General features: G+C 40.3%; 5 protein-coding genes across 8 annotated transcripts; 2 read left to right on the top strand and 3 right to left on the bottom strand.

Annotated features, from left to right (window-relative positions):
• Window positions 1–143: 143 nt before the first annotated feature.
• fdxacb1 (ferredoxin-fold anticodon binding domain containing 1) lies at window positions 144–5,702 on the bottom strand. Its single transcript, XM_061803290.1, has 5 exons — window positions 5,285–5,702; window positions 5,032–5,188; window positions 3,227–3,430; window positions 2,978–3,136; window positions 144–2,014 (listed from the first exon to the last, which is right to left on the bottom strand). The coding sequence occupies exons 1-5, from the start codon at window positions 5,454–5,456 to the stop codon at window positions 820–822; spliced, it is 1,887 nt and encodes a 628-aa protein (XP_061659274.1). The 5' UTR covers window positions 5,457–5,702; the 3' UTR covers window positions 144–819.
• Window positions 5,703–5,895: 193 nt separating this feature from the next.
• Window positions 5,896–10,417, top strand: si:dkey-71l1.1 (uncharacterized protein LOC569883 homolog). Of its 2 annotated transcripts, none has more exons than XM_061803295.1 (10): window positions 5,896–6,012; window positions 6,462–6,661; window positions 6,928–6,995; window positions 7,107–7,199; window positions 7,278–7,379; window positions 7,456–7,561; window positions 8,087–8,209; window positions 8,299–8,375; window positions 8,449–8,551; window positions 9,420–10,417. In XM_061803295.1, the coding sequence occupies exons 2-10, from the start codon at window positions 6,478–6,480 to the stop codon at window positions 9,560–9,562; spliced, it is 999 nt and encodes a 332-aa protein (XP_061659279.1). In that variant the 5' UTR covers window positions 5,896–6,012; window positions 6,462–6,477; the 3' UTR covers window positions 9,563–10,417. The 2 variants fall into 2 exon arrangements, with proteins under 2 accessions (XP_061659279.1, XP_061659280.1); XM_061803296.1 differs by having other exon boundaries at window positions 6,001–6,134.
• Window positions 10,418–10,868: 451 nt separating this feature from the next.
• bicdl2 (BICD family like cargo adaptor 2) lies at window positions 10,869–18,051 on the bottom strand. Of its 3 annotated transcripts, XM_061804376.1 has the most exons (10): window positions 17,912–18,051; window positions 16,691–17,114; window positions 15,351–15,566; window positions 15,053–15,169; window positions 13,598–13,744; window positions 13,277–13,423; window positions 12,982–13,056; window positions 12,088–12,170; window positions 11,894–12,008; window positions 10,869–11,210 (listed from the first exon to the last, which is right to left on the bottom strand). In XM_061804376.1, exons 2-10 carry the CDS (start codon window positions 16,934–16,936, stop codon window positions 11,040–11,042), a joined length of 1,317 nt encoding a protein of 438 aa, XP_061660360.1. In that variant the 5' UTR covers window positions 16,937–17,114; window positions 17,912–18,051; the 3' UTR covers window positions 10,869–11,039. The 3 variants fall into 3 exon arrangements, with proteins under 3 accessions (XP_061660360.1, XP_061660362.1, XP_061660361.1); XM_061804378.1 differs by lacking the exon at window positions 13,277–13,423; XM_061804377.1 differs by lacking the exon at window positions 17,912–18,051 and having other exon boundaries at window positions 16,691–17,830.
• Window positions 18,000–20,324, top strand: mia (MIA SH3 domain containing). Its single transcript, XM_061804379.1, has 4 exons — window positions 18,000–18,590; window positions 18,678–18,811; window positions 19,774–19,884; window positions 19,953–20,324. Exons 1-4 carry the CDS (start codon window positions 18,473–18,475, stop codon window positions 19,974–19,976), a joined length of 387 nt encoding a protein of 128 aa, XP_061660363.1. The 5' UTR covers window positions 18,000–18,472; the 3' UTR covers window positions 19,977–20,324.
• A 327-nt stretch (window positions 20,325–20,651) lies between these two features.
• Window positions 20,652–21,950, bottom strand: LOC133491928 (alpha-crystallin B chain-like). Its single transcript, XM_061803672.1, has 3 exons — window positions 21,730–21,950; window positions 21,510–21,632; window positions 20,652–21,432 (listed from the first exon to the last, which is right to left on the bottom strand). Exons 1-3 carry the CDS (start codon window positions 21,907–21,909, stop codon window positions 21,241–21,243), a joined length of 495 nt encoding a protein of 164 aa, XP_061659656.1. The 5' UTR covers window positions 21,910–21,950; the 3' UTR covers window positions 20,652–21,240.

The raw sequence follows: 21,950 nt of genomic DNA, 5'->3' as shown, positions 1-21,950 counted from the left end.
ACGCATGCAGGGACGGGGAGGACATGCAAACTCCACACAGGCGGGTCCGGGATTGAACCCAGGACCTCAGAACTGTGAGGCCACCGCTTTCCAGCTGCGCCAACGTGCCGACTGAATGATCCTTATTGCCCTATTTTATAGCTGTATGCTAATGTTGTCTGTGTACCATGTAATACAAAACGCATCAATGGCAAAATTAGATTGTGAAATAAATCCAAAACATTTAAAGTACTTAATTTATGTGTAGATTGTGAAATAAATCCAAAATATTTAAAGTACTTAATTTATTGTAAACAAATGACTGACATTACTCAAGTTTACATAATGCACTGCAATGTGCACATTTTTGCCTAATCATTGTTTAGTATGAATTCTTTCTTGCATATACTGTGTTGCACAATACTAAGGTCCAAGTCTCTTGTTGCATATACAACTCATCTATTAAATAAATAAGATTAATAATTATGCAAATGTCACTGGCATGTGTAAGATTCTCAAAGACAAAAGCATGAAATGCCCTTCCACTACCACCACTACAAACACAGCATCATTATTTCATCATACATGACTTTGTTTGATTGTGCCCCATAAAATGATAAAAAGTATTGACCTTCAAACAAAGGTCAGGAAACACTCTTGAGCACTCTGGTGATCACATTTTTGAGCCCACAGCAGTGCTTTTTCAAAGTCGTAGCCTAGATTAAACTTCTCCTGAAACACTGTTTCACAATATTTGGCTCATTTCAAGGTTCTAATTTACATTTAATGAATAGTCTCATAAAGTGTATAGTTTTCAGACAAACTGGGGAAGAATAGCAGCTACCTGATTATCACTTCCAAGCACGAGGAGAGTAATAACTCCAAGCGTTTGTGGAAGTGGAGGGCTTGTGTGTGTGACAGTGCATGTGTGTGTGAGTGATAAATGAGCCTGTAGCAGTAGCTGGTCTGGCTCAGGTCCGGATGTGAAAACTTATCAATGAGTTTAACATGCTCCACCGTCTCGCAGGAGGCCTGTCGGACCAGCGCGTAGAACTTCTTTTCGTCCCACGCTGTCCCCGTCCAGAAACTAATATCGAAGCTAAACAGCTCAGGGAACAGAGAATATGCAGTGAAGGGTGTCCCAGGCAGTGGCCGGAGGACAAATTGCTGCAAGAAGCGTGGGTCATGTGACCACAGCAGACGCCAGTCTGGGAGCGAGAACATGAGCACAGCGAGGAGGTCCAGATTTAAAGACACAATTACGCTGAGGAGGGTGACGTCGCCTGCGCTACTTGTGAAAATTTTACCGATCAACCCCATCGGCTCTGCCATCAGATGCAGACCTTCCTGCCTGGTGACCGCGGAGACGCCATAGGGAGCGAGCAACACTCCCAAGGTTTGCTCAAGAACTTTCACTGGCTCGTAGTTTTTAGGGAGAACACAGATGAAGAGGAGCTCGTGGAAGACGGGCTGAGCCCAGCGGTGCACTGGAACATTTCTGAACACCAGCCCACTAATTCCAAAAAGCAAGCTTGGCACACTGTTCCAGTTTCCGCTGTGCTCCAGATTCACTCCCTGAGCTTGTTTTTTTCCCATTTCTGTCTCTCCGCTGGTCCACCCATCTTTTTTAGCAACAAGTGCTTCCATCTGAGGGCGCAGTGAGGGACGTAATACAAAAAGAGCCGTCCCCTCCTCAACGTCAACATCAGGAGCACACAATGACCTTACCCCCTGCGCGCCCTTACTATTCAACACGTTGTCCAGCGGCTTTGAGATAATGCACGACCCTCGAACCTGACCCGCCAACTCCTCTGTGGGGTAACAAGACTCGCAGTTCAGCTCTTTCTGACACACATGAATCCAGTAGAATAGTGTGTGGTCTATGTCAGGGGAGCACAAATGCAACTGTTTGGCTGTGAGGAGGACAGGAAGTGTCTCTGACGCCATGGAGACCGCCCACTTTTCCTGTAGTCTTTCGAGAAGAAAATCTTGCACCAATTTAACAGGATGGACAGAATCTGAGTTGAGAAAGCCCCTGGAGAAAGAGCATAAAGACAGTAAACAACTTGAATGACATTAGGCTCCATCCATTTACTTTACTGCTTATCCCCATTACTATTACTATTAAGCACAGCAGGCGCTCATTATTTAGAATAAACGGCATTCTCAATTTTAGGGCAAGTGTGAGTTAGGTTAGAATCAATTTCCCACCAGCTGTAACGAAGTCCGTTTAAATCAACCACCATTAATTTTTCATCACATTCTGCACTCATCAATGGCCCTGGCAAAGGCTTTTATATACGACATTTATAGTCACTTGACAAAGAGTGAGGCATCATTCATTAGGAATATTAAAAATTCCTTGATATGATCAATTTGGCACACAAAATTTTCTAATTTTTCCCTGTGTGATTGAAAATGTCCATCAAAATTGGCTAATCAGTTTAGTTCCGAAGCAACAATTGGTTGATGTGTTTCTTTATAACGGAACTATTATCTCCACTATTTAACAGCTTGTTTCTCGTGTGACTATCCAGCACTTAACTTATTCCATCCATCCATTTTATTTTGCCGCTTATCCTCACAAGGGCCGCGGGGAGTGCTGGAGCCTATCCCAGCTGTCAACGGGCAAGAGGTGGGGTACACCCTGAACTAGTTGCCAGCCAATCGCAGGGCACATTGAGACAAACCGCCGCACGCACAATTACACCTAATGTTGCATGTTTTTGGGATGTGGGAGGAAACCGGACTGCCCGGGGAGAACATGCAAACTCCACACCGGTGGGGCTAGGATCGAACCCGGGTCCTCAGAACTGTGAGGGCAACACTTTACCAGCTGAGTCACTGTGCTACCTCACTTAACTTATTATCAAAATTATTAATGAGACAAAGTGGCATCAAAATCTGTTCACTAGGTTTTACATAATCCAACAACGTTTTATTGTAATCCAACATCCACTGGATATCAAATATGAGGGAGAGTGTTGAGGTTAAATACCGAGATGTGTAATCACTGAGTTCTGCCGGTATGTTGTACTGGAGTTTCTCTCCTTCCACAGTTTCTTCCACTTTAAATACTTGAGGGCATCTGAAGGGGGCGCTGCGAGTAAACACATGGAGCAGAGCATTCTCCAAATGGAAGCCTTTATCTTGACTCCTGTGGAAAAAAGGGGATCTCAATAATCATCTTCCAGTGCCACATTAAGAGAACAAGCTGTCAGTTTAAACACTCACCTTTACATCTTACCTGTATCCTGTGCACTTGTAGCTCTGGTATTTGTCACTCTCGAAAGGGCGGACATCACTGAGGATGAGGCGTGCCTCTGCTGCCATGGCGACCACCTGCCAGCTGTTGTGTCGCTCTCGTCTGGGCTGGTCGGCCGGCGTCCCGCCCTGTCCGTTGCACAAGGAAACGTGAACCTCCCCGTCTTCAGCTAACACCTGAATGCAACTGAAGGGACAATGCCACAAAAGCGACAGTTGGATGGATTGCGGGCAGAGTCAATCAGGAGTTGATACTAGAACAACTAAACTTCTTGGAGCTAATCAGAGGCACTTTAGACGGTGGCTGTGATTGATTAATTCTGAACACAGGCGCATCCCCAGTTAAAATAGGGTGTGCACATGTATGCACCTTTTTTTCTTTTAAAAGAAATTGACTTGTTCAGGTTATAGATCACATTGATGGCGAAAATGTTTTATAATGTAATGATTTTGCTTTGTCTCTTGTTTTTTTTTTTTTTTTTTCTCCTATCAAACACTTGGCATTCAAACAGTGCAGGGTTCAACTTTAACGATTGCCGTTTTCCCAAAATGCTTCTTCGGGAAAGTAAATGTACGGCACGATTGCCCGACGGGACAAGTGGGAATTTTCACAGAAATATCGTAATTTCGCATTTATTAAAAAAATATTGGGTCCAAGTCGATAGTATTGATGACTCACGGCCGACATTGCGTGAGAACATGTGACAACAACAGCTTAACATACGAGTTTCTGATTCGCTGGAGCTCGACTGAAAAAGCCTGCCTTCTTTTACGGCGTAATGGCCGCCTTGTGCTTTGGTCAAGAATAGTTAAACGACGAAATACAATCAAGGAAAATCTGAGGTAAGAAAGTCCGACTTAGTTAATATATTTATACAAATGATAAGTGCTGTCATCGATAACAATAATATTTTGACATGACACAGTTAGTTATTAGTGTATATTGTGATGAAACGGCGACACACAAAAGGGAAAACCGGCCAACATATTGTTGAAGGCTGCTTCCGGTCAGTGTTGTAAACAAATCCACGTGTTTGAAATTACACACTGGTTGGCAATTCATAGTTCCAATTGACCTGTGCTGAGGAAGATGAGTTGCTAGATGTCCTGATCAGTAAAAATATGATTTAGTATTTTATTCACTTTTCATTTGATAAGTCATTATTTAGTCATTTTATTTGTTCGTCATTTGTTATTGTGCCAACCTTTTGCCATATTTTTTTTAAATTCAGTAGTTATTTGTTAAAAGTCATTATTTAGTATTTAGTTATTTAATTTGTTCGTCATTTGTTATCGTGCCAAACATTTACCACATTTTTTTTCAATTTACATTTGTGTTTTTATTATTTAATTTATTTTTTGTCATATCGATGCAATAAACAATAACAAAACCTAAAATATATTTTATATGATGTAAGGATTATCAACAGTTGCTATAAAAGCATGTAATATTTGTTGAAAGCTATGGCAAGCGGGCTTTCGGATGGGGCAAGTGAGATTTAGATTCACTTGCCCAATAGGGCAAGTAGCTGCAAAAGTTAATGTTGAGCCCTGCAGTGGTGTGTAGACTTTTCATATCTATCACTATCAAACATTATTCAGTTATTCCTGATACTGTGTTTGCAAAGTATAAATGCATCATAAAATCTTCACAAAGCAAACACTAACAATGTCATCTACAATGAATGCATTTTTAATGGCAGTTAATCTACGTATTAGTATGGCCTTGAAGCCCTTGAAGCCGCTGTACTGCATCTCTTGGTTTCCCTTGGTAAGAAACAATTTTACCTGAGAAAGAAGTCTTTGAGAAGTTGCCTGTTCTTTTTGACGCCACTTTTTCTCCCGCAGTGTGGGAAGTTAAAGACCACACGGTCAAACAGATGCCCTTGCAGAGATGCGCATTCCCCAAGCTTTGTACTGTTTATCTCAAAAAGCACACAGCCACCTGAGGGAGAAAAAAAAAGTTACCAAAAAAAATACAATATATGGAACAAAACCACATGGTAATTTTTTTGAGAAGGTTAAAAATCCAAATCCTAACCGGAGTCCTTGATGCTCTGTATATTCTCGAATGCACCTTCCTGCCGCAGTGCTTCCTCCTGCGGCTGCAGACAAGTGGCCGTGACCTTCACTTCCGATGATAAGCGGCACAAAACAGCGGAAAACGAAAAGTTCCCTTCTCCCACCAGCAATATTGACAGTGAACGAGACATATCGCGCGTGAGAGAAAAAAAAAATATCCTACAGGTTTCAAAAAGTATTCTTTTCTCACGCAAAAGAAATGCGCGTCAGAGTCGGGATTTAAACAGATTTAATTCATAATTGTTTTGTAGTCTTAGCAATAAAATGTAGTTTTCCCGTCTTTTAGGCTAAAACTGTCTGACTCTTAATTTATGGTGCCTCAGGACGCAGACGAACCTGAGGATTAAGATCACCTCCAACCTGATTTCGTAGACCGTGTTTGCATTTTAGTAGTCCGACAGGAAACAAGGCTGTTGACATTAATATCCCAATTGTGATAAATAATAAACCCCAACTATCCACAGTATTTATTAAAGAGATGTGAATTATAAATAAATTATTTGAAAAAAAAACCAAAGCAATTTTTATTAAACCAGGTGTGCAGAAGAAGGAGCAAGTTCGTGTTTCCAAGGGACATGTTATCCGGTACCACATAACAGCTGGATGATCAGTTCCGGTCATAGCAGCGTTCTCATATTCACTTAACGTTTCCGATGTGTCGCTCAAGGGTTCTCCTTGGAATTTAAGGTATTTTAATCCGGAATGAGGTCACCGGTAGAACGAAAAGTGTACTTAGCTGTCCGTTGTCGCCTATGCTAATGTCATGGAAGCTAACGGTACTGATGCATCCGGGTACAGCATCCTTCAAAGTATGCTGCACATTTTTTTTTATATATTTTGTGTTTGACAACGTTTGGAATTATATTTGTACATCAACATCACTTTGAATACGTTTACACTGAAATTTACCAGCCAGAATCTTAGCTACAGTCTGCACAGTCAAGTAATAAAAATGGTGCACAGGAATATGTTTATAAATACACAGGTAACACGCCAACTTCCAAGGACCAATTTCCAGCCCATGTTTGAAGTGTCGTTTAATTATTCTGGTGTATTATTTAATGTGTTAATGTTGGCATGGGATGTATATAGCATAAAGGGAGATGGAAAAAAAACGAGTCCTTCATTCCTTCCAGGAAGTGTTGCAGTCTCATGGGCAGTGTTTTGGCTTTGTCTTCCGGTCCGGGCCACCAGAATTGGCCTTTTTCTACGGACCCCCCACCTTCTCGCTGGGACGCACATCCTGCTCACTGGTACAGCCCGCCACGCTGGGAGAGGAGAGATGGACGCCTACCAAACCCAGGCAGCTTTCACTCTCTTCACAGGAGTTGCAAAGGTTTGCCTGAAATACAGTTTGAACCACCAAAAGGGTTACTACTAATAAATTTCTTGGATTTTTTTCAAGTATGCATTAACTTTCATCTCTGACTGGCATGTCGAGAGCTGAGTGTCATCCCTTTTGACTCAAATTTAAGTGAGCAAACATGGTTAGAGGGCTACTGAATCCTGTATATAAATTCAGTAAATGAATCAAATGTAATTTAATTATGAAAATAATTTAGTTATTGTCACTTATGAACAATTTTCTTCTTCTCCTCTCAGATGTGTTTCCTCAACAGATTGAAGGTGTTAAGATGATTGTCAATAAAACTGTGAGCAGCTTCTTCAAGGTGATGCCTGTTTGATTGAATTGGAATTTTGTTCGGGTGTACCTAATGTTGTAGCCAGTGACTGAAAGATAAAATGTAGTTTGAGGTGATCATGCATGCGTCTGTCTTCAGGTCAGTCATACACTCCACCTCAGTGCTGTCAGTCCTTCATACTATCGATTCCATGTGGAACACCTGCAGTCTGATGATTACAGCAAAGACAAGGTAAAGCATGAATCACTGTTGTCATATACGCGTCCTACAGGCACACAAATTGCACATTGATGATTCGTCTACCTCAAGGATGCCCCCGCGTTAATTGGTGAGATGGATTCCTCAGGCAGTCTGAATGCACATGCTTTGCTGCATCTTACTGAGCGTATACGAGCCAGATCGGTTTTCCAGGTAGAAAAAAAGTGCTGTTGTTTTGCTGCTCTGCCATAAAACATGAGATGGTGAAAATTTTCATTGTTGTTTTAAGACCCAGCAGTCCCAATTCGTCACCTGGCAGTTTGAAACAGAGTACAGGGGGAGTGACTTCACCGCAGCTGTGACGGTGGCTAATCCAGATGTTCTTAGAGAATCAGGTGAGACCAGACCACCATACTATACCATACCACTGAAATTTGTGTGAGAACTGTGTTTTTTTTTATTTTTTTTATTGAAGATTCTCTTATAGTAACATTTGAGCTGCACTGTGTTTGTTTATGGATTAGGTGTGTGTTTTAAGCGTCCTTATAACTGGTCCATTATTTTACATACTGTAATTGCCCCTGCTTTTTATTATTAACATTTTCATCTTAGATAAGTACTTTTGAACCAATGTCAAGCAAAAACTCTGGGAATTGCTTTGCATAAAATGATATGGAGGACGAGATCTGTCCTGCACGCCTTGAGTTTGACACCTGCATAATCTGGGATATTAGTTGAAAATCAGAACATCTACATTACATTCTGAGTTTCATCAACACTGACAAAGAAGTATTTAAGCAATATATTATGGTAATTGTAGTTATCAGTGGTGACAAAGTGTACACCGTCGGAAGTTAAACCTATTGTGTTTTTTGTCTGTTAATCTATGTTGTATCTCTGTATGTCGTTTTCTGGACCAGTTATCCTCGTGGCTCACTTTCTGCAAAGTGTGTCCTCTGGTCTGGTGTTAGGAGGAGAGCTGGTCTACCACAGAGGCAGAGCAGAAGAGGGTGGAATCCTCACACTGGCTGGACAGTATTCAAGTGGGGATTCCTTGTGAATTAAGTAAATGTCATATTTTGTCAAGTTTTGGTGGATCTCATAGCACTTTTTCACTATCTTTTGCGTTTAGAACCAAATTGGGTGGCAACTTTGAATGCCGGTAAAGGAGGTGCCCATGCTAGCTATTATCACAGAGCCAACAAGCAGGTGCTGTATCTAATGTGTCAAAGTTTTTGTATTTTTTGCACTATTGCATGCATATGGTGTGTGGGCTCACTAGATCCAAGTAGGGGTGGAATTTGAAGCCAGTACCAGGACTCAGGAGACCACAACTTCATTTGGGTACCAGATGGAACTGCCAGAGGCCAACATGGTCTTTCGAGGTGTGTACAGAGATACAAATGCCCCAATTTTTTTCATATTTTGAGATTCTCGCCATCATTTTACTGATATTTTTGCTTTGACTGGCAAGAGCAAATTGGTAGCTAGGGAACATTTTATCAAAAAAGAGCCTTCAAGCTCTTTAATTTTACTCACAGTGGAAGTTACTCTCAAATATAAAACTAATAGAATTAGTTATATTTAATTATAATTAAATATAACTACAATAGTTCATGAATCATATAATAATTAATTAAATTATATTTAAAGGAACTGAACTCCCTTGCCTGACCCTAACCCTATGGCCCTCATTGGAATATCCCATTGACATGCTAATGGTAGCATTACTAGTTACTGTATTACAACACTTTAACAGATGGGTATTTGAATACAAATGCTGGAACAACACATGTAGACAGATAATACAACAACACTCACAGGGCATATTGTAGATTTTTAAGTTACTGTATTAAGAATACAGCAATTTACTGAATTCTAGTAGTAGAAATCTGTTATTCGTTTGTGTCTGTATGAATGTATTATCCAGTACTGCTTCCTGGTGTCCAAGGTGGGCACACCAAAAGCAGCTGAAAAAAATTCCGCACTAAATCATGATGCACAAAATGTTTACTGCTTTACATTGTGTTTAAGTATGTTATTGCTCTGTTTTTTTTTTTAATACTTTTGTTTGTATGGGGAAATGGCTTTTCAATCAATTTCAGTGGGAAAGAAGACTTGAGATGCGAGTGTTGTGAATTTGGAATGTGGCCACAGAATGAATTAAACTCATGTCTCACGGGTGCAATGTATTTTTAATTTTCATTAATCTCACAAGCATAATTTAAGATACCTATGAATTGTGTGCTGCAGGTATGATAAACAGTCGCTGCATCATAGGAGGCGTGCTGGAGAAACGCCTGAGCCCTCTCCCTGCCACCCTGATAATGGGTGCGTTTGTAAACCACCGCGGTGACAAGCTGCAAGTAGGTCTTGGTGTCAATGTGGGACAATAGTATACTTTTTTTCCTGCTGGAATGACATCTTACATCGACAACTGACATGTAGAGTGGGGGAACAGAAACCTGCGTCCATAGCTTCATCCTGACTCAATCCCTAACACTGAATCAGGTCTGGGATAAACAACATTGTCGTGGTCCCGGGTTCTCGAACAATACCTGAAATCAGTGCATCATCTCTTGCAATCTACCTCTGAAACGAAGGAGGATTATTTGTTTCTCATTTGTTTGCTGTTAAACTAAACTGAAATGACAAGGTGGGCTTTCCGGGACGCATAACCAACCAATATGAGGGATCTACTAGTACAAACATTTTTTTTTTTTTTTTACAAGAGATTATACTTATAAAAAACAAAACAATGTTCTTTTAATGTTTTTACTGGAAACCTTTCTGGATACTAGACCGCAATCATGGTCATTTAAATATGAAACTAATTTGCACATCATAAACTAGTTTTAGATTGTCAATGAGCAACTCAGATGTAATTACTAGCTGACAGGCCACTACTTGTTGGCATTCCTGCTAATGCATCAAAAAACAAAAACAGCAGTGAACTATGTGGTATTTTCAAATCAATGGATGCTAAAAGAAGGGATGTGGACAGAATGACCCAAAACTTGTTAAGTTAGGTGTAAAAAGATATAAATGGTGCTGTTACAGTCAACCCAAGAAGACCAAGTAATGAATACTATGGAAAGTATGCACAATACTGTTCTGTCATGCAACATGCACTATTGCACGCTCCAGACTTAATTCATATATTTATTGTTATTTATTTGTTATTTAAAAAAGGAGGGATGTGGAACAAAGCGCATTTTCTGAAATTAATTTATTAAACTATGTTATTTCTATCATGTGGCACTGTTTCTTTCTTCTTCTAATCCACGGACTGGCCTTAACATTAGGTGCAAAATTAAAAAAACTATTGACATCCATTAGAAGAGCTGTACCAAGAATTTCACCTCTTAGTATGATTTTGTTATACTTATTGCAAACGGAAACCGCAATGCTGTAATTATGTTTGTTTTTTTTTTTAAATACTGCTCTGACAAAACCTTACTTTGTAAAGGCTTTTTTTGGTGAGATTTTGTAGATTTTTGCACCCAAAGAAAGGCCTGATTATAAAAATGGTTTCATATTTGATAAAATGGATTACTAATTCAAAATTCTCAAAACATGCTGTGGTGATATAAAAATGCTATTTTCAGTTTAAAATATAAAGACGGACTAAGTTTGATCTTTTTAAGGCAGGCCTAAAGAGGTTTGTGAAGCAAAGAAACCAACCCTGAAAAAAATACAAGCTCCCAAATAACATTTTAATGAAAAGCAATAAAAATTGATAGTGTTTCTTTACTGTACATCCATAAATACAATTATATAGATATATACACCTGCTTCTTGTTATGCTCCAAAAAATGTAAAATGTTCACTCCTCTTGTACTTTAAAGTGGCAGTTTACTGTTTCCATTTGTATTATTTCTCTCTAAAAAGGGAAGAGAAGAATCCTTTTCCTCCTTCGCCTTTCAATTTCAAAGACTTGCTTCTTTGGAGTCCTCCTATGCTCGTTTGCTCTTGCTGAGCTTTCTTTAGTCTGTCCTCCTCCTTCTGCAGCACCTGTTGATTGATCACCAACCGCATATCCTCCTGCCAGACAGAGTCCAGGTTGGGAAAAACAGGACATTTTTAACTTCATTAGGTACACAGTGTCTTGGCTGCTTATCCTTTCTCGGGTTGTGGGTGTGCTGGTACCTATCCCAGGTGACTGTGTAAGAGGCCGGATGCACCCTGAATTGGTCGCCAGCCAATCGCAAAACACATTCACCCTTAAACAAACAACCTTTCACACTGACATTCACACCTATGGACAATTTAGTCTTGAACCTACCATGCATATTTTGGAGTGGAGAAGGAAACCAGAGTACCCGGAAAACCTGACACACAGGCACGAGGAGAACATGCAATCGCCATAAAGGAAAGCAATATTTGAACGAGTGACCTCAGAACTCTGAGACGGATCTACTAACCATTGGTCTGCCGCGGCGCATACACGTGTCTAATGAGCTTCAATGCAAGAGTTGAATCACATGTCTTTGATACAGGAGTTAGAAGTAAAGTTGCTACTCTTAAAAAGTGTTTTGAGTATGTTTTTGAACAATATCTGGTTAAAAGAAATGTAATCACACTCGCAGCGTTAACATTATAAGTATTGCTACTTGGTATGAGCAAGTATAGAAATGTAAGTACTAGTTAAGGCAAATGTGCCAACCACGATTGCACCATGGCACCCAGTTAGTATACCTTTATGTCAGAGTCTATTTTAGACGTACCTGCCAAGCGTCCAGCTCTTGGGACAGGGCCACTTTGTGTTGGATGGTATTGAGAAGCTGATGGGTCAGTAAGTCTTTCTCCTGTCGCACCGTGGCCAACTCACTCTCTAGCAAACTGGACATCGGTGAGTTGATGAACATATCTATAAACATGGGAGATCACAACCATTTTTGGAAAAAATGTTTAACTTTACCTATAACTTGGCGCATCTGGACTGCTTCGAAATGGCTTTATTTCCTCTCGCAGTGACTCCAGTTCTTCTTGTTGGGATTTCAGCTGAGAAGTTGGAAAAATCAAGTCATCAGTCATGTGAGATAACATTCAAGTTCTCTGTATCACACATTAACCCGCTCATGAAAATGCCCTTTATCTAATCTACACTGTTAGTCATTTGCTTATGTGAATTTGACAAAGAACCATTTTGACAGTAGCACAACTTTCACTTCCATAATGCAAAGCATTTTTGTATTTTGGGATACAATCTCTAGGATGATAAAGGTTTGACTAATTCAGTTCATCTCAAAAGCGCTCAGGTCTCTGTTCATTTTTGTCATCCCCCAAAATACTACACCTAGTAGTAAAATGTGCAATGAGTGCGAAATGCTTCCATTCAAGCTGCACACACGGCTCCTCCGTGAAGCACTCCACTATCAGTGCATAACTTTGGTCTCTGGAGGTTGAATACTGACGTGATTAGATGCTTGATTACCACTGTACATTCTTGACAAAGTGTAATGGGTTACGTCACAGCCACATACTGAAGATAAAAAAAAAAAAAGCTACTGTACATAGCAGTATTTGTATTAAATGAAAAAAACTGCAGGCCAATTAAGTGAGATTAGATATTTACCAATATACAGTGACTAGGAATCACTGGTGTAGTGGTTCACATCGCTGAATTTTCTGGATTTTACATGAGATCCATTCCCAGCCAATACAATATTCAAAAATGCTTTGTGATTGACTGGCAACCAGTCCAGGGCATAGTCTGCTTTTGAGTTTGCAGATGCACGGGTAGACCTTTGTGTTTTGTTTTGTTTTTGTTGCATTTGTATACAGAGGATGGTTGTACAACGTTTCTGCAGACCTCCTCTTTCAGTGCTGCTATCTCATCATCTCTCGCTTGCAGTGCCACAGAGTGGGCTAAGAGTGCATCTTTGGCCTAGAGAGTGGGGTGGGTGAAGTTGGATATATTAGACATATTGTATACATATTTAATACATGAAAAAAATTATTAGAAGTTCTGGTATTGGTTGATGCATTCTAAAATCAACAAAAGCAAAAATTTGGGTCTTTAATGGTTAGTATGCACAGAAAATTGCAGTGGGCCCTCCGTCTGTGTGTGTGTGTGTGTTTGTGCTTGCATTTGTGTCTGTATGTACCTGGGATTGCTGAATTTCACTAAGCAGGGACAAAGGTCGTGTGTGTGTAGTGTCCAGGATGCTCTCTTCTTCCAGGCTCAGGGCATTTTGCTGGAGAGAGCGATTCATGGTACGCAACTCAAACATCACCCCTTGCTCCTGCTCTAGCTACACAAATACACACACGCACACACAGTGAGTGAGGGATATGCACTCGTTGAACACTACAATTACTGATTGTGTGTTTGTAGCTTGTTGTTAGTGAGTACTGTAGTTGATTGACTTCCTGTGAGCGTCACCATGACAAAGACCACCCTGTGTCACGGGCCGGCGGCCGTTTACCTCTGTCTCTTTCTCTTTCAGCTGCACCTGGAGCTCCGACACTCTGTCCCTCAGGACGTTCCGCTCCGAGCGCAGTCTATTGCTGTCCTCCTGGGAGGTCTTCAGCTGGGCTTCTATGTGACACAGGCGCCCCTTCAGAATTCGGCTCTGTGGGAAAGGCCAATAAGTGGATGAAAAGGTAATATTCATTTTGCTTTTCCATTTACCAAATTAACCCTGACAATGAGCTTATTTTTTTTATCTGTTTGTTTGGGTGTAGCGATTCAAAGGGTCTGTACATTTCTGTAAACTTTCCTGAAACTTTGTTGGAATACTTCGAAAACTATTTAAAAGCGGGCCCCCTCTAAAATATGTGATAGTGCTTCCTGGTAAAAAAAAAAACCAAAAAACTTAAGTACCAAATTGTGTAGATACATTTTAATTACTCCCATGAGTTATTATTAAGTGTCCTTAGGTCATTGCTAAGATGTATGTAAATCTAAGCTATTATTACAAAATCACTCATAAGAAGTTTAAAAAATATTTTCCTTATTTGTAAGCAGTGCTTTAATGAAGAACAATATAAATCTTGACTAACCCAAATTTTGTCGTAACCATACAGTATTTTTTTCCCCCATGGTTATGCAGCAAGATGTTTTTACTTCCAAGTAAACATATTTTAAGAACCATGTATAAAATTGAAATTTTGTAAATTTCCAAAGTATTCCCAGAAGTGTTTATGTAGTTCCCAAAGTCCCCATTTGTGAACAGGTTTGTGCAAAAACAGTTATAATTTGGCAATTCATCAATTACGGTAGCCGTTGCCTTTCCACTTGTTATATATAGAATCCTTTATCATAGACTAATTGAATTCCTCTAGGTCACTTAAATTTGGATTTCTGTGTGAATCCTCCTCAACTTGGATTAATACAGCACCTTACGTTATGACTAAAACTGACTCACTTTAAATTAGTGTAAATAGATACGATTTTGATAAGGAACTATATTTACGCTACTTCATTTCTGCACACTAAATACAAATAAGAAACGTGAACAGTTGGCAGTTCACAGTTGGTGAATTCACTCTGCTCTAAATGCGAAAAAGAATAGAGACACAGCTCTTCAATCAAGGGTTATGATCCTTATTGCCTCCTGAATCTTTTAGACAATTGTATGCTTCCAACTTTGTGGAAACAGTTTAGGGAAAGGCCCCTTTTCTGTTCCACAGTGACTCTGCTGCAGTGTAAAAAGAGAGGTCCATAAAGGCATTGTTGGATGAGTTTGATGTGTTCCCTGAACTCAACCTCATAACACACCTATCGGATGAATTATAGCTATTGTGAGCTAGGTCCAACTTCAGGCTTTTGGATTTTCAGTCCCTGTTGTTGTAGCTATTCCAACAATATAGCCAATAGTCTGCAGAGGAGGTCTTTCTGTGCATAGTATGCGATGAAAGTGTTTCAGTTATATTTATACCTCTGCTAGTGTGCTTTCTAATTGTGTGGAGCTGATATTCCGGCTAAAGGAGGACTCGTCCATCTCCTCTCTCAGGGTACGAATCTCAGTCCTCAAGGAATGTTCCAGCGTCACAGCCTAGACGGGTGGCAGAGGGGAAAAGTTTAACAGACGGTTCAAAGAATTACAGACTCCCTGAACCTGTTTGCCTGCATTGCTCTCGCTGTGAATTCAGTTGTACTGTGACTGCATCATCAAAACATTCTCGTTCAGACTTAACAATTGAAACTTGCTCGATGGGTGATTATGTAAAACACACCTCTGACAGCTGCTCCACCAAGCGCTGGTTATGGTTGGATAACTGAGTCAGCTGTTCACTCTCATCCTTGCGACGGTCCCGCCCCTGAGTGTGATGGCGGTCCAGCTCAGAACGTAAGGCGGCCAAATCTCCATTCAGTTCGGCCTCCTTCTGTCCAGATGCCAGTTCATTCATTTCCAGCCTCCTTTGCAGAACATGCTTCTGTTGTTGTAACACCTAAAACATTCAACATGAGAGTTTTGGACAGATGTGCGCTCCAATCTTTAAAAAAAAAAAAAAAAGTTTTTATCATTGTCTATGTCACTAGTTAAACCCCCAATTTTCAAAATTATATCTCATTAAATAGTTGTTTGATTAATTTATTGCAGACAAAAAAAAGTTCAATAATTTTAGTCATGGTTAACTATTGTGTATTTTATGTATTCATTTATTTTATTGAATGTTTAAATATATGTTTATGAATGTATACGTTTGATACTTTTGTAGAACTACTTTTCGAGACTTATTTTATTTCGTAGTGATTACGTGCACTGGGGTGTAAATAAGAGGGCAGATGGAAAGTTTTTTTTTTAACTCATTGATCCTATTTCCAATATTATAGATGTACACTTACCACACAACCTAAAGAGATCAAGCACATTGCGATGGAATTAACTGCACTGATCATACTTTGAATAGTTTCTAAAATTGTAAATACATTAACACAGAGGCGTCATCAGACCTATTTTATTTGAAAATGTGGCTAAGCCCCCCCTGCAAAAAAAAAAAAAAAAAGATTTGAGTGTATGTGGTTATGTCCAAGTTTTCACGCCACCCTAAAACCAATTTTTAGCCTCCGTAAATGATTTGGTTCTTTGAAAAAAATGTTGTGTTAGGACAACAACAACAGCGGATATGAATGTTGGACCCAAAAGCTACAGTTGTGTCCTGAAAAATGTATCTATCTATCCATCCATCCATCCATCCATCCATGTTCCTTACCAGTTTTCTTCACTAGGGTCACAGGTGTGCTATAGCTCATCCCAGCTATCTTTGGGCGAGAGGCCTGGTACACCCTGAACCAGTCGCCAGCCAATCTCATAGACACATAGAAACAGCCATTCACACTGACATTCATAACTACGGGCAATTTAGTGTCTTTAATTAACCTACCATGCATGTTTTTGGAATGTGGATGGAAACCAGAGTACACACAGGCACGGGGAGAACATGGAAACTTCACACAGGCGAAGCTTGGGATTTGAACCCCGGTCCTCAGAACTGTGTGGCAGATGTGCTAACTCGTCCCTCACCATTCCAAAATATGTACACTACTATTATGTATTGTATAATATACTAACCTCCACTTCTTTCGCCTTCTCCTCCAGAGCGGCGGCCAGTTCCTCATTCTTCTCCAGCAGAGCCTGTCCCAGCTCAGCTGCCAGAATCAGGTCAGTCTCTATGCCGCCCCCGCTGTCGATGTCACCACGGTCTGGCGTGGATGTGGGGAGGGCGAAGGAGAGCGAGATTGGAGAGGTAGGCGAGAGCGGGAAAAAGGAGTCCTCCAAGATGGGGGAAGAGAGACTGTTCTTCTTGGGACTGAACATGGTCTCAGGGTGGCAGGGGTCAGTTTGAGAATGTCGTCATAGGTATGACAGTTAAGTGGGCTGACCAGAAAAAAATTCTTCTTTGGAATTGTTTCTTTGTAATCCAATTAATCCAAGTGGATTGTTCTTCACTGTAATCCAGATTCTTTTGATGCCGGTGTTTTTCACCTTTCCGGTCCTGTGTGGGGCAAGATAATGAACCCAATCCAACTTTAAATACAAAGCGGAAGAGATTTATAAGGGTTCCCTCTGGCTGTTTTCTAGTAATTTAATCTCACACGCTCTTTTGTTTGACAGTCTCTTTTGTCATTTTCTGACCAAAATTCCAGATCCACTGTCATTTTTTTTTTATCCACTCCCTGAATTCCACAGTTAACGTTCTCCACTGTTTCCTCCAAACATGTTACTAAATGTCAACAAAAATTCCACAAAGTAAAACTTTAGTTAATCCATACTTTTCTGATTGAGAAATCTTAATATTTTCTTTTGACAGTAGTTTCTGACAAGAAAACATTCAGCGGCTTCACAACTGTAGTTAGAGCTGCACAATCCCGTGACATCCAACATGAGCGCTATTATACAGAATGATTGAGGCGTTTCTGGTGTTTTGCCCTTTGCGTATACAGCATGTAATGCAACCAAAACATTAAAATAAATACACAATACAATGTGGTCCAGTACAGCTGTACACCAAAATGAACTGCAGCCAGAGCAATAGACATTTAACACACAAGTTCAATCAAAACTGAGCATTATCTTTATAAAGGCATAATTGTTCCTATACAGTCTGTAAAGAGATTGTGCATTAAGATTTGATTATTATTATTATATTCACCCTCAAAACTGCCATTCTGTCATATTTTCCTCACCATCTCCCACTAATTGGTATTATGAATAGTCATGTTAAAAGGCTAAAATTTGATTTAGTTCATGTTACCCTTTAATTCAACATGAAAATCAGAAATTCAACCTCACCTGAATGTTCCCGCAGGCAACTCACGCCAAAGAGTAATGGTCTTCCTGTTTAGTGAGTGTGTGTTTGCACAAGAGAGGCTGAGCTGGTTCCCTTGGCAGTGCAGAGTACAGTATGTAAATACAGGTTGAGGCTCCACCTCTTAGAGGTTTGAATGGATAGAAGAAGGTGGGGAAGGACCAAAAGAAAAGTGCGAGGATCAGCAAAAAATATTCTGACACCTAGTGGCTGAACAGGGAAGAAAGAACACAGAGGTGGCAAAAAAGAATACTCACTAGAGTGTGAGCCTGCTGTGCTCGTTTGGCATGGGAAAAGGGGGCGGGTGGAAGTCAGAAAACAAGCATGAGTTTGTCAAACCTGCACACTCCTCCATCCACAACACTCCTCCTTCATTCCTCCATCCTGTTTACCTACTTGAAAGCTTTCAAAGGACCTCTGTGTACGTAAGTCCTAAGCAAGGATATTAGGTGAGGGGGAGTACAAATAGTAGGCACCATCACAACATCTCCCACCTAAGAATAAGCTCGGAAGAAGAAGAGCATAGTGGATCAGTGGGTGCAGACATGCCTTGCAAATTCTTTCTTTTTCTCTCACTTGGGCTTTTCTTGCCAAGCTCTAATGCTGGAAGACAGATGCCTAAACTTTCTGCTAGAAAACTCTGCGCTGACTCAGAATGCAGCTGTAAGTATGCACACTTTCATAAGGGTGTTAAGGAGTTGTCGATTCTGGCATTCCCCCCATCAATTCATTTCTATGATTGTTTTTCAGATCCTATCCTGATAGCTCGTGCTGTGCAGGACTACAACCCCGCAGACTGCAGGTTCATCTCCATCAGACAGGGGCAGCTAGTTTATGTCTACGGCATGCTACAGGACACTGGCAACCTCTTCTGGGCAGGCAGCGTGAGTAACAAAAAAAAATTGAAACAAGTACAACTTTGTATAAATCAGGGGTGCCCAAACATTATTTCCTCAAGATCTACTTTTCAAGCAGCCAACTTCTCACGGACTAGATTTTTTTTTTTTTTTTTTTTTTTTTTGTGGTGGCGGGTTCGCAACCATCTCTCCTGTTTGAGAGCATAGAGAACTACCAGTGAGCTAAAGTTCTGGGGCACTGATACACCTCAGCACCAATGTATGTTCATGAACCTGACATCACCGCATGAGCACAACACAACATAATTAACTATGTAAAAATACAATGTCGATCACGATTGATACATTAAGCACCCCCCTGACATCCATTGTAAGAGAAAACATGTGGGAACAGCTGGTATTTGTGTTTATGCAAAGTGAAGAAAATATGATGATATTCATTCCTTAGTTTGTAACTGCTTCAGGGGAAGCACAGCAGCAATAGTTAAAAAAGGAAGAAAATTCTAACCATCTGAAAGGCATAACAACTTGAGGGGAAAAAAACGAAAATTCATTCATGAGAATAAATGGTTTGGAAAAGAGAAAAAGAAAAATAATTGGAAACATTTTGTCAATGAACAGAAAACGGGCAGCAGCTTGAGAAAAATAAAAACAAAGAAAATGCTGTCATAAACAGAGAAGGAACAGAAGCTACAGATAAAGTACCCAGTAAGAATTTGGTCACAAACAGAAAAGGTGCAGCAGCTTGAGAAAAATAAAGAAAATAAATGTTTTCCCCCAACTGCTCTCATGAAGCACATCATTTTCCAGAATATAAGCATATTAAAATAAACATTCAAGCTAATGCGCCTAATCTTTTAAATTTGTGTGTGCATAACATTCTTTTAGCCCACACGCAGCATATTGCGTGCAGATGATAATAACCATCCCTAACCACCATTTATGAATATTAATGCTCACAACAAATACCATCTATCAAATTGTTCTAGGTTCAGGATTCCTATTATGGAGGACAGGAGGCTCATATTGGTCACTTTCCAAGCAGCGTGGTGGAGGAGGTTCAAGCTCTCGAGCCAGCCAAAACAGAAGTGAAGACGACCGTGAGTTAGCATGCACACACAGAATGTAATGTTTGTAGTTTTGTAGTGATTTTTTTTTTTTCTTCCAGAAATGGGACTTTTACTGTAAGTAAAATGGGATCCCCAAGGAAAACAAAATTCTGGACATTACAAGATTTTACAGCCGCCACTTCAGTAGGATCTATCGCAAAGTTCTTGTTCTAGTTGTAAGAAATCACTGCATTGTGTTTATAGCCGTTTCTAATATTCTGGTTATTTTATGAAGAAAATAGGGGGGCTTTAGTATAATGCATTGCAACTCATGGTAAATAAGGGCCAAATGTCGGCTCAGTCCTGGCAAGCTTGCTTTTCTCATGTAGAAGCTTTTAAGCCATCATCCAATAAAATAACATTTTCATTTGGGAACCTCAGGCAAAAAAATATTTGTTGGTTGAAAATGCATTCCTACATCAGTGGTTTTAAGATGAAAGAAAATAAACATTGCTTTGTAAAATCATCTCCTGTATTTTGTGTTTGTACTTTTGCATCACTGACTCTTATGGATCGTTACTCTTTGAAATCGGAGCTTATTACTGTATACCATTAAAAAAAAAAAAAAAAAAAAAAAAAAAAAAAAGCTGTGACAAAGTAAACAGTAAAACTCGTGGTTTTTTTCCCAACATTTATTCTATGTATTATGTGTTAATACACCAGGTGATCTTTAGCATTTGCAAAGAGTGATAGGGATCATCATTAATTATCATCATTAATCATCATTATATTCTCACTCTCTTTTGGGATTCACCACACACTCAACATCATACACATACATAAATACAGGGTATCCCTAACACTCTAAGGCCCTGCCTCCCTGTGGAAAAGGATTACAGTAGTTCTTCCGTCATCCAACATTCCTTAACCCATTTTTCCCCCTCCCTCTCTGTAGAGCACATACCTGGTCCCAAATTCAACACATACAAAAAGGAACAGACTCTCACTCATTCAGGCACTGCTGCAATCACTTTTGGCGTAGAAACCTTTTCCCTACGTAAGTTACAGTTTTAAATTTGAAGTCAAATTGAAAATAAGAGCACTTTTACATTCAAGGTGGACAGGATATTTGGTTTGTTCATAATTTCTGTTCGGAAATTGTCCTCTAACCTAACTCCTGGCTTTAGGTGTCAATCAGTGGTTTAAAGCACAATTGTCTTGCAGGTATGACAATAGTAGTAAGTTAGATACTGGTTTATTAGAAGGCTCTTTGCAGGACTCTAGACATGGCTGGCCCATCTATACACGCACTCAACTGCTCACAACACAGGTTAAATACAAACACATGCAGAATTTAGTCGTGAATATTAGTAGTGAAACTGCATCAGAGGCCTCCCTGACTCTGCTCTACATTTTCTGCTTGGGTGTTCCATCGTCACAGGATATTGGGATGTTACGCTCGGGACCGGGTGAAGACCTGGGTGCAGTGATTGTCAGCACGCCGTCGAACGACAAGCTGGAGGTGATATCAGCGCACGACACCCCGGTGGGCAGCCTGTATTTTCGCACAAACTCCCTGGACACATAGCCGTGGTCGTCCTGAAAAGTGGGGAAGATAAACAGTCACCCATATGGACTTGTGCCATTTTCTGTGGAGTTCTGATCATTTCACTAACCTGTCTTTCGTCATGCTTGGCATGTATTGTGATGAACTCGTCACCGACGTTGACGTTGAGCTCCTCCGGTGAGAAATGCTTCACATCCAGATAAATCACATAGCGATCCTTTTCCACGGACATCTGTAGGTTAGACACTTGTTAGGAAGACAACTGAGAACCCTGCATTTCTACGACTACTGTTACTACCTTAAAAGCGAATAATCATTGGGCACTTTACCTCACTGTGTCCATTTTCTGGCCAGTTTAACCAGCGCATGAAACTGGGGCGCATCCAAGCAAAGGACCAGGGGAAAGGCCAGATGAGAGGCCAGTCGGTGAGAGACTCGACAAAGGACAGGTCAGTACGTCGGTATGGGAAGGCCCGGCGGTACCAGGGGTACTGAATGGGGATATCCATGGTGAGTATCCGGAGAAGATGAAACAGCGTTGGCGTGTCTG

This window comes from Syngnathoides biaculeatus, chromosome 18, assembly GCF_019802595.1.
Source record: "Syngnathoides biaculeatus isolate LvHL_M chromosome 18, ASM1980259v1, whole genome shotgun sequence".
Lineage (NCBI taxonomy): Eukaryota > Metazoa > Chordata > Actinopteri > Syngnathiformes > Syngnathidae > Syngnathoides > Syngnathoides biaculeatus.
Note: the sequence above shows the minus strand (reverse complement) of the source record. Positions and strands in the feature narration are given on the sequence as shown.

What these genes read in the sequence shown, in the direction of transcription:
- fdxacb1 (XM_061803290.1), bottom strand. Translation starts at nt 5,456, where the DNA reads ATGTCTCGTTCACTGTCAATATTGCTGGTGGGAGAAGGGAACTTTTCG. An exon ending in ACAGAGCATCAAGGACTCCG is followed by an intron (nt 5,189 to 5,284) that starts GTTAGGATTTGG and finishes TTTCTCCCTCAG; the next exon opens with GTGGCTGTGTGCTTTTTGAG. An exon ending in CTCAGTGATTACACATCTCG is followed by an intron (nt 2,015 to 2,977) that starts GTATTTAACCTC and finishes CTCTTTCTCCAG; the next exon opens with GGGCTTTCTCAACTCAGATT.
- si:dkey-71l1.1 (XM_061803295.1), top strand. Translation starts at nt 6,478, where the DNA reads ATGGGCAGTGTTTTGGCTTTGTCTTCCGGTCCGGGCCACCAGAATTGG. An exon ending in TCTTCACAGGAGTTGCAAAG is followed by an intron (nt 6,662 to 6,927) that starts GTTTGCCTGAAA and finishes TTCTCCTCTCAG; the next exon opens with ATGTGTTTCCTCAACAGATT. An exon ending in ACTGGCTGGACAGTATTCAA is followed by an intron (nt 8,210 to 8,298) that starts GTGGGGATTCCT and finishes TTTTGCGTTTAG; the next exon opens with AACCAAATTGGGTGGCAACT.
- bicdl2 (XM_061804376.1), bottom strand. Translation starts at nt 16,936, where the DNA reads ATGTTCAGTCCCAAGAAGAACAGTCTCTCTTCCCCCATCTTGGAGGAC. An exon ending in GTGAAATTCAGCAATCCCAG is followed by an intron (nt 13,057 to 13,276) that starts GTACATACAGAC and finishes CCCACTCTCTAG; the next exon opens with GCCAAAGATGCACTCTTAGC. An exon ending in TAGCAGCACTGAAAGAGGAG is followed by an intron (nt 12,171 to 12,981) that starts GTCTGCAGAAAC and finishes CCAACTTCTCAG; the next exon opens with CTGAAATCCCAACAAGAAGA.
- mia (XM_061804379.1), top strand. Translation starts at nt 18,473, where the DNA reads ATGCCTTGCAAATTCTTTCTTTTTCTCTCACTTGGGCTTTTCTTGCCA. An exon ending in CGCTGACTCAGAATGCAGCT is followed by an intron (nt 18,591 to 18,677) that starts GTAAGTATGCAC and finishes ATTGTTTTTCAG; the next exon opens with ATCCTATCCTGATAGCTCGT. An exon ending in AAACAGAAGTGAAGACGACC is followed by an intron (nt 19,885 to 19,952) that starts GTGAGTTAGCAT and finishes TTTTTCTTCCAG; the next exon opens with AAATGGGACTTTTACTGTAA.
- LOC133491928 (XM_061803672.1), bottom strand. Translation starts at nt 21,909, where the DNA reads ATGGATATCCCCATTCAGTACCCCTGGTACCGCCGGGCCTTCCCATAC. An exon ending in CAGAAAATGGACACAGTGAG is followed by an intron (nt 21,633 to 21,729) that starts GTAAAGTGCCCA and finishes TCTAACCTACAG; the next exon opens with ATGTCCGTGGAAAAGGATCG. An exon ending in CCAAGCATGACGAAAGACAG is followed by an intron (nt 21,433 to 21,509) that starts GTTAGTGAAATG and finishes CCCACTTTTCAG; the next exon opens with GACGACCACGGCTATGTGTC.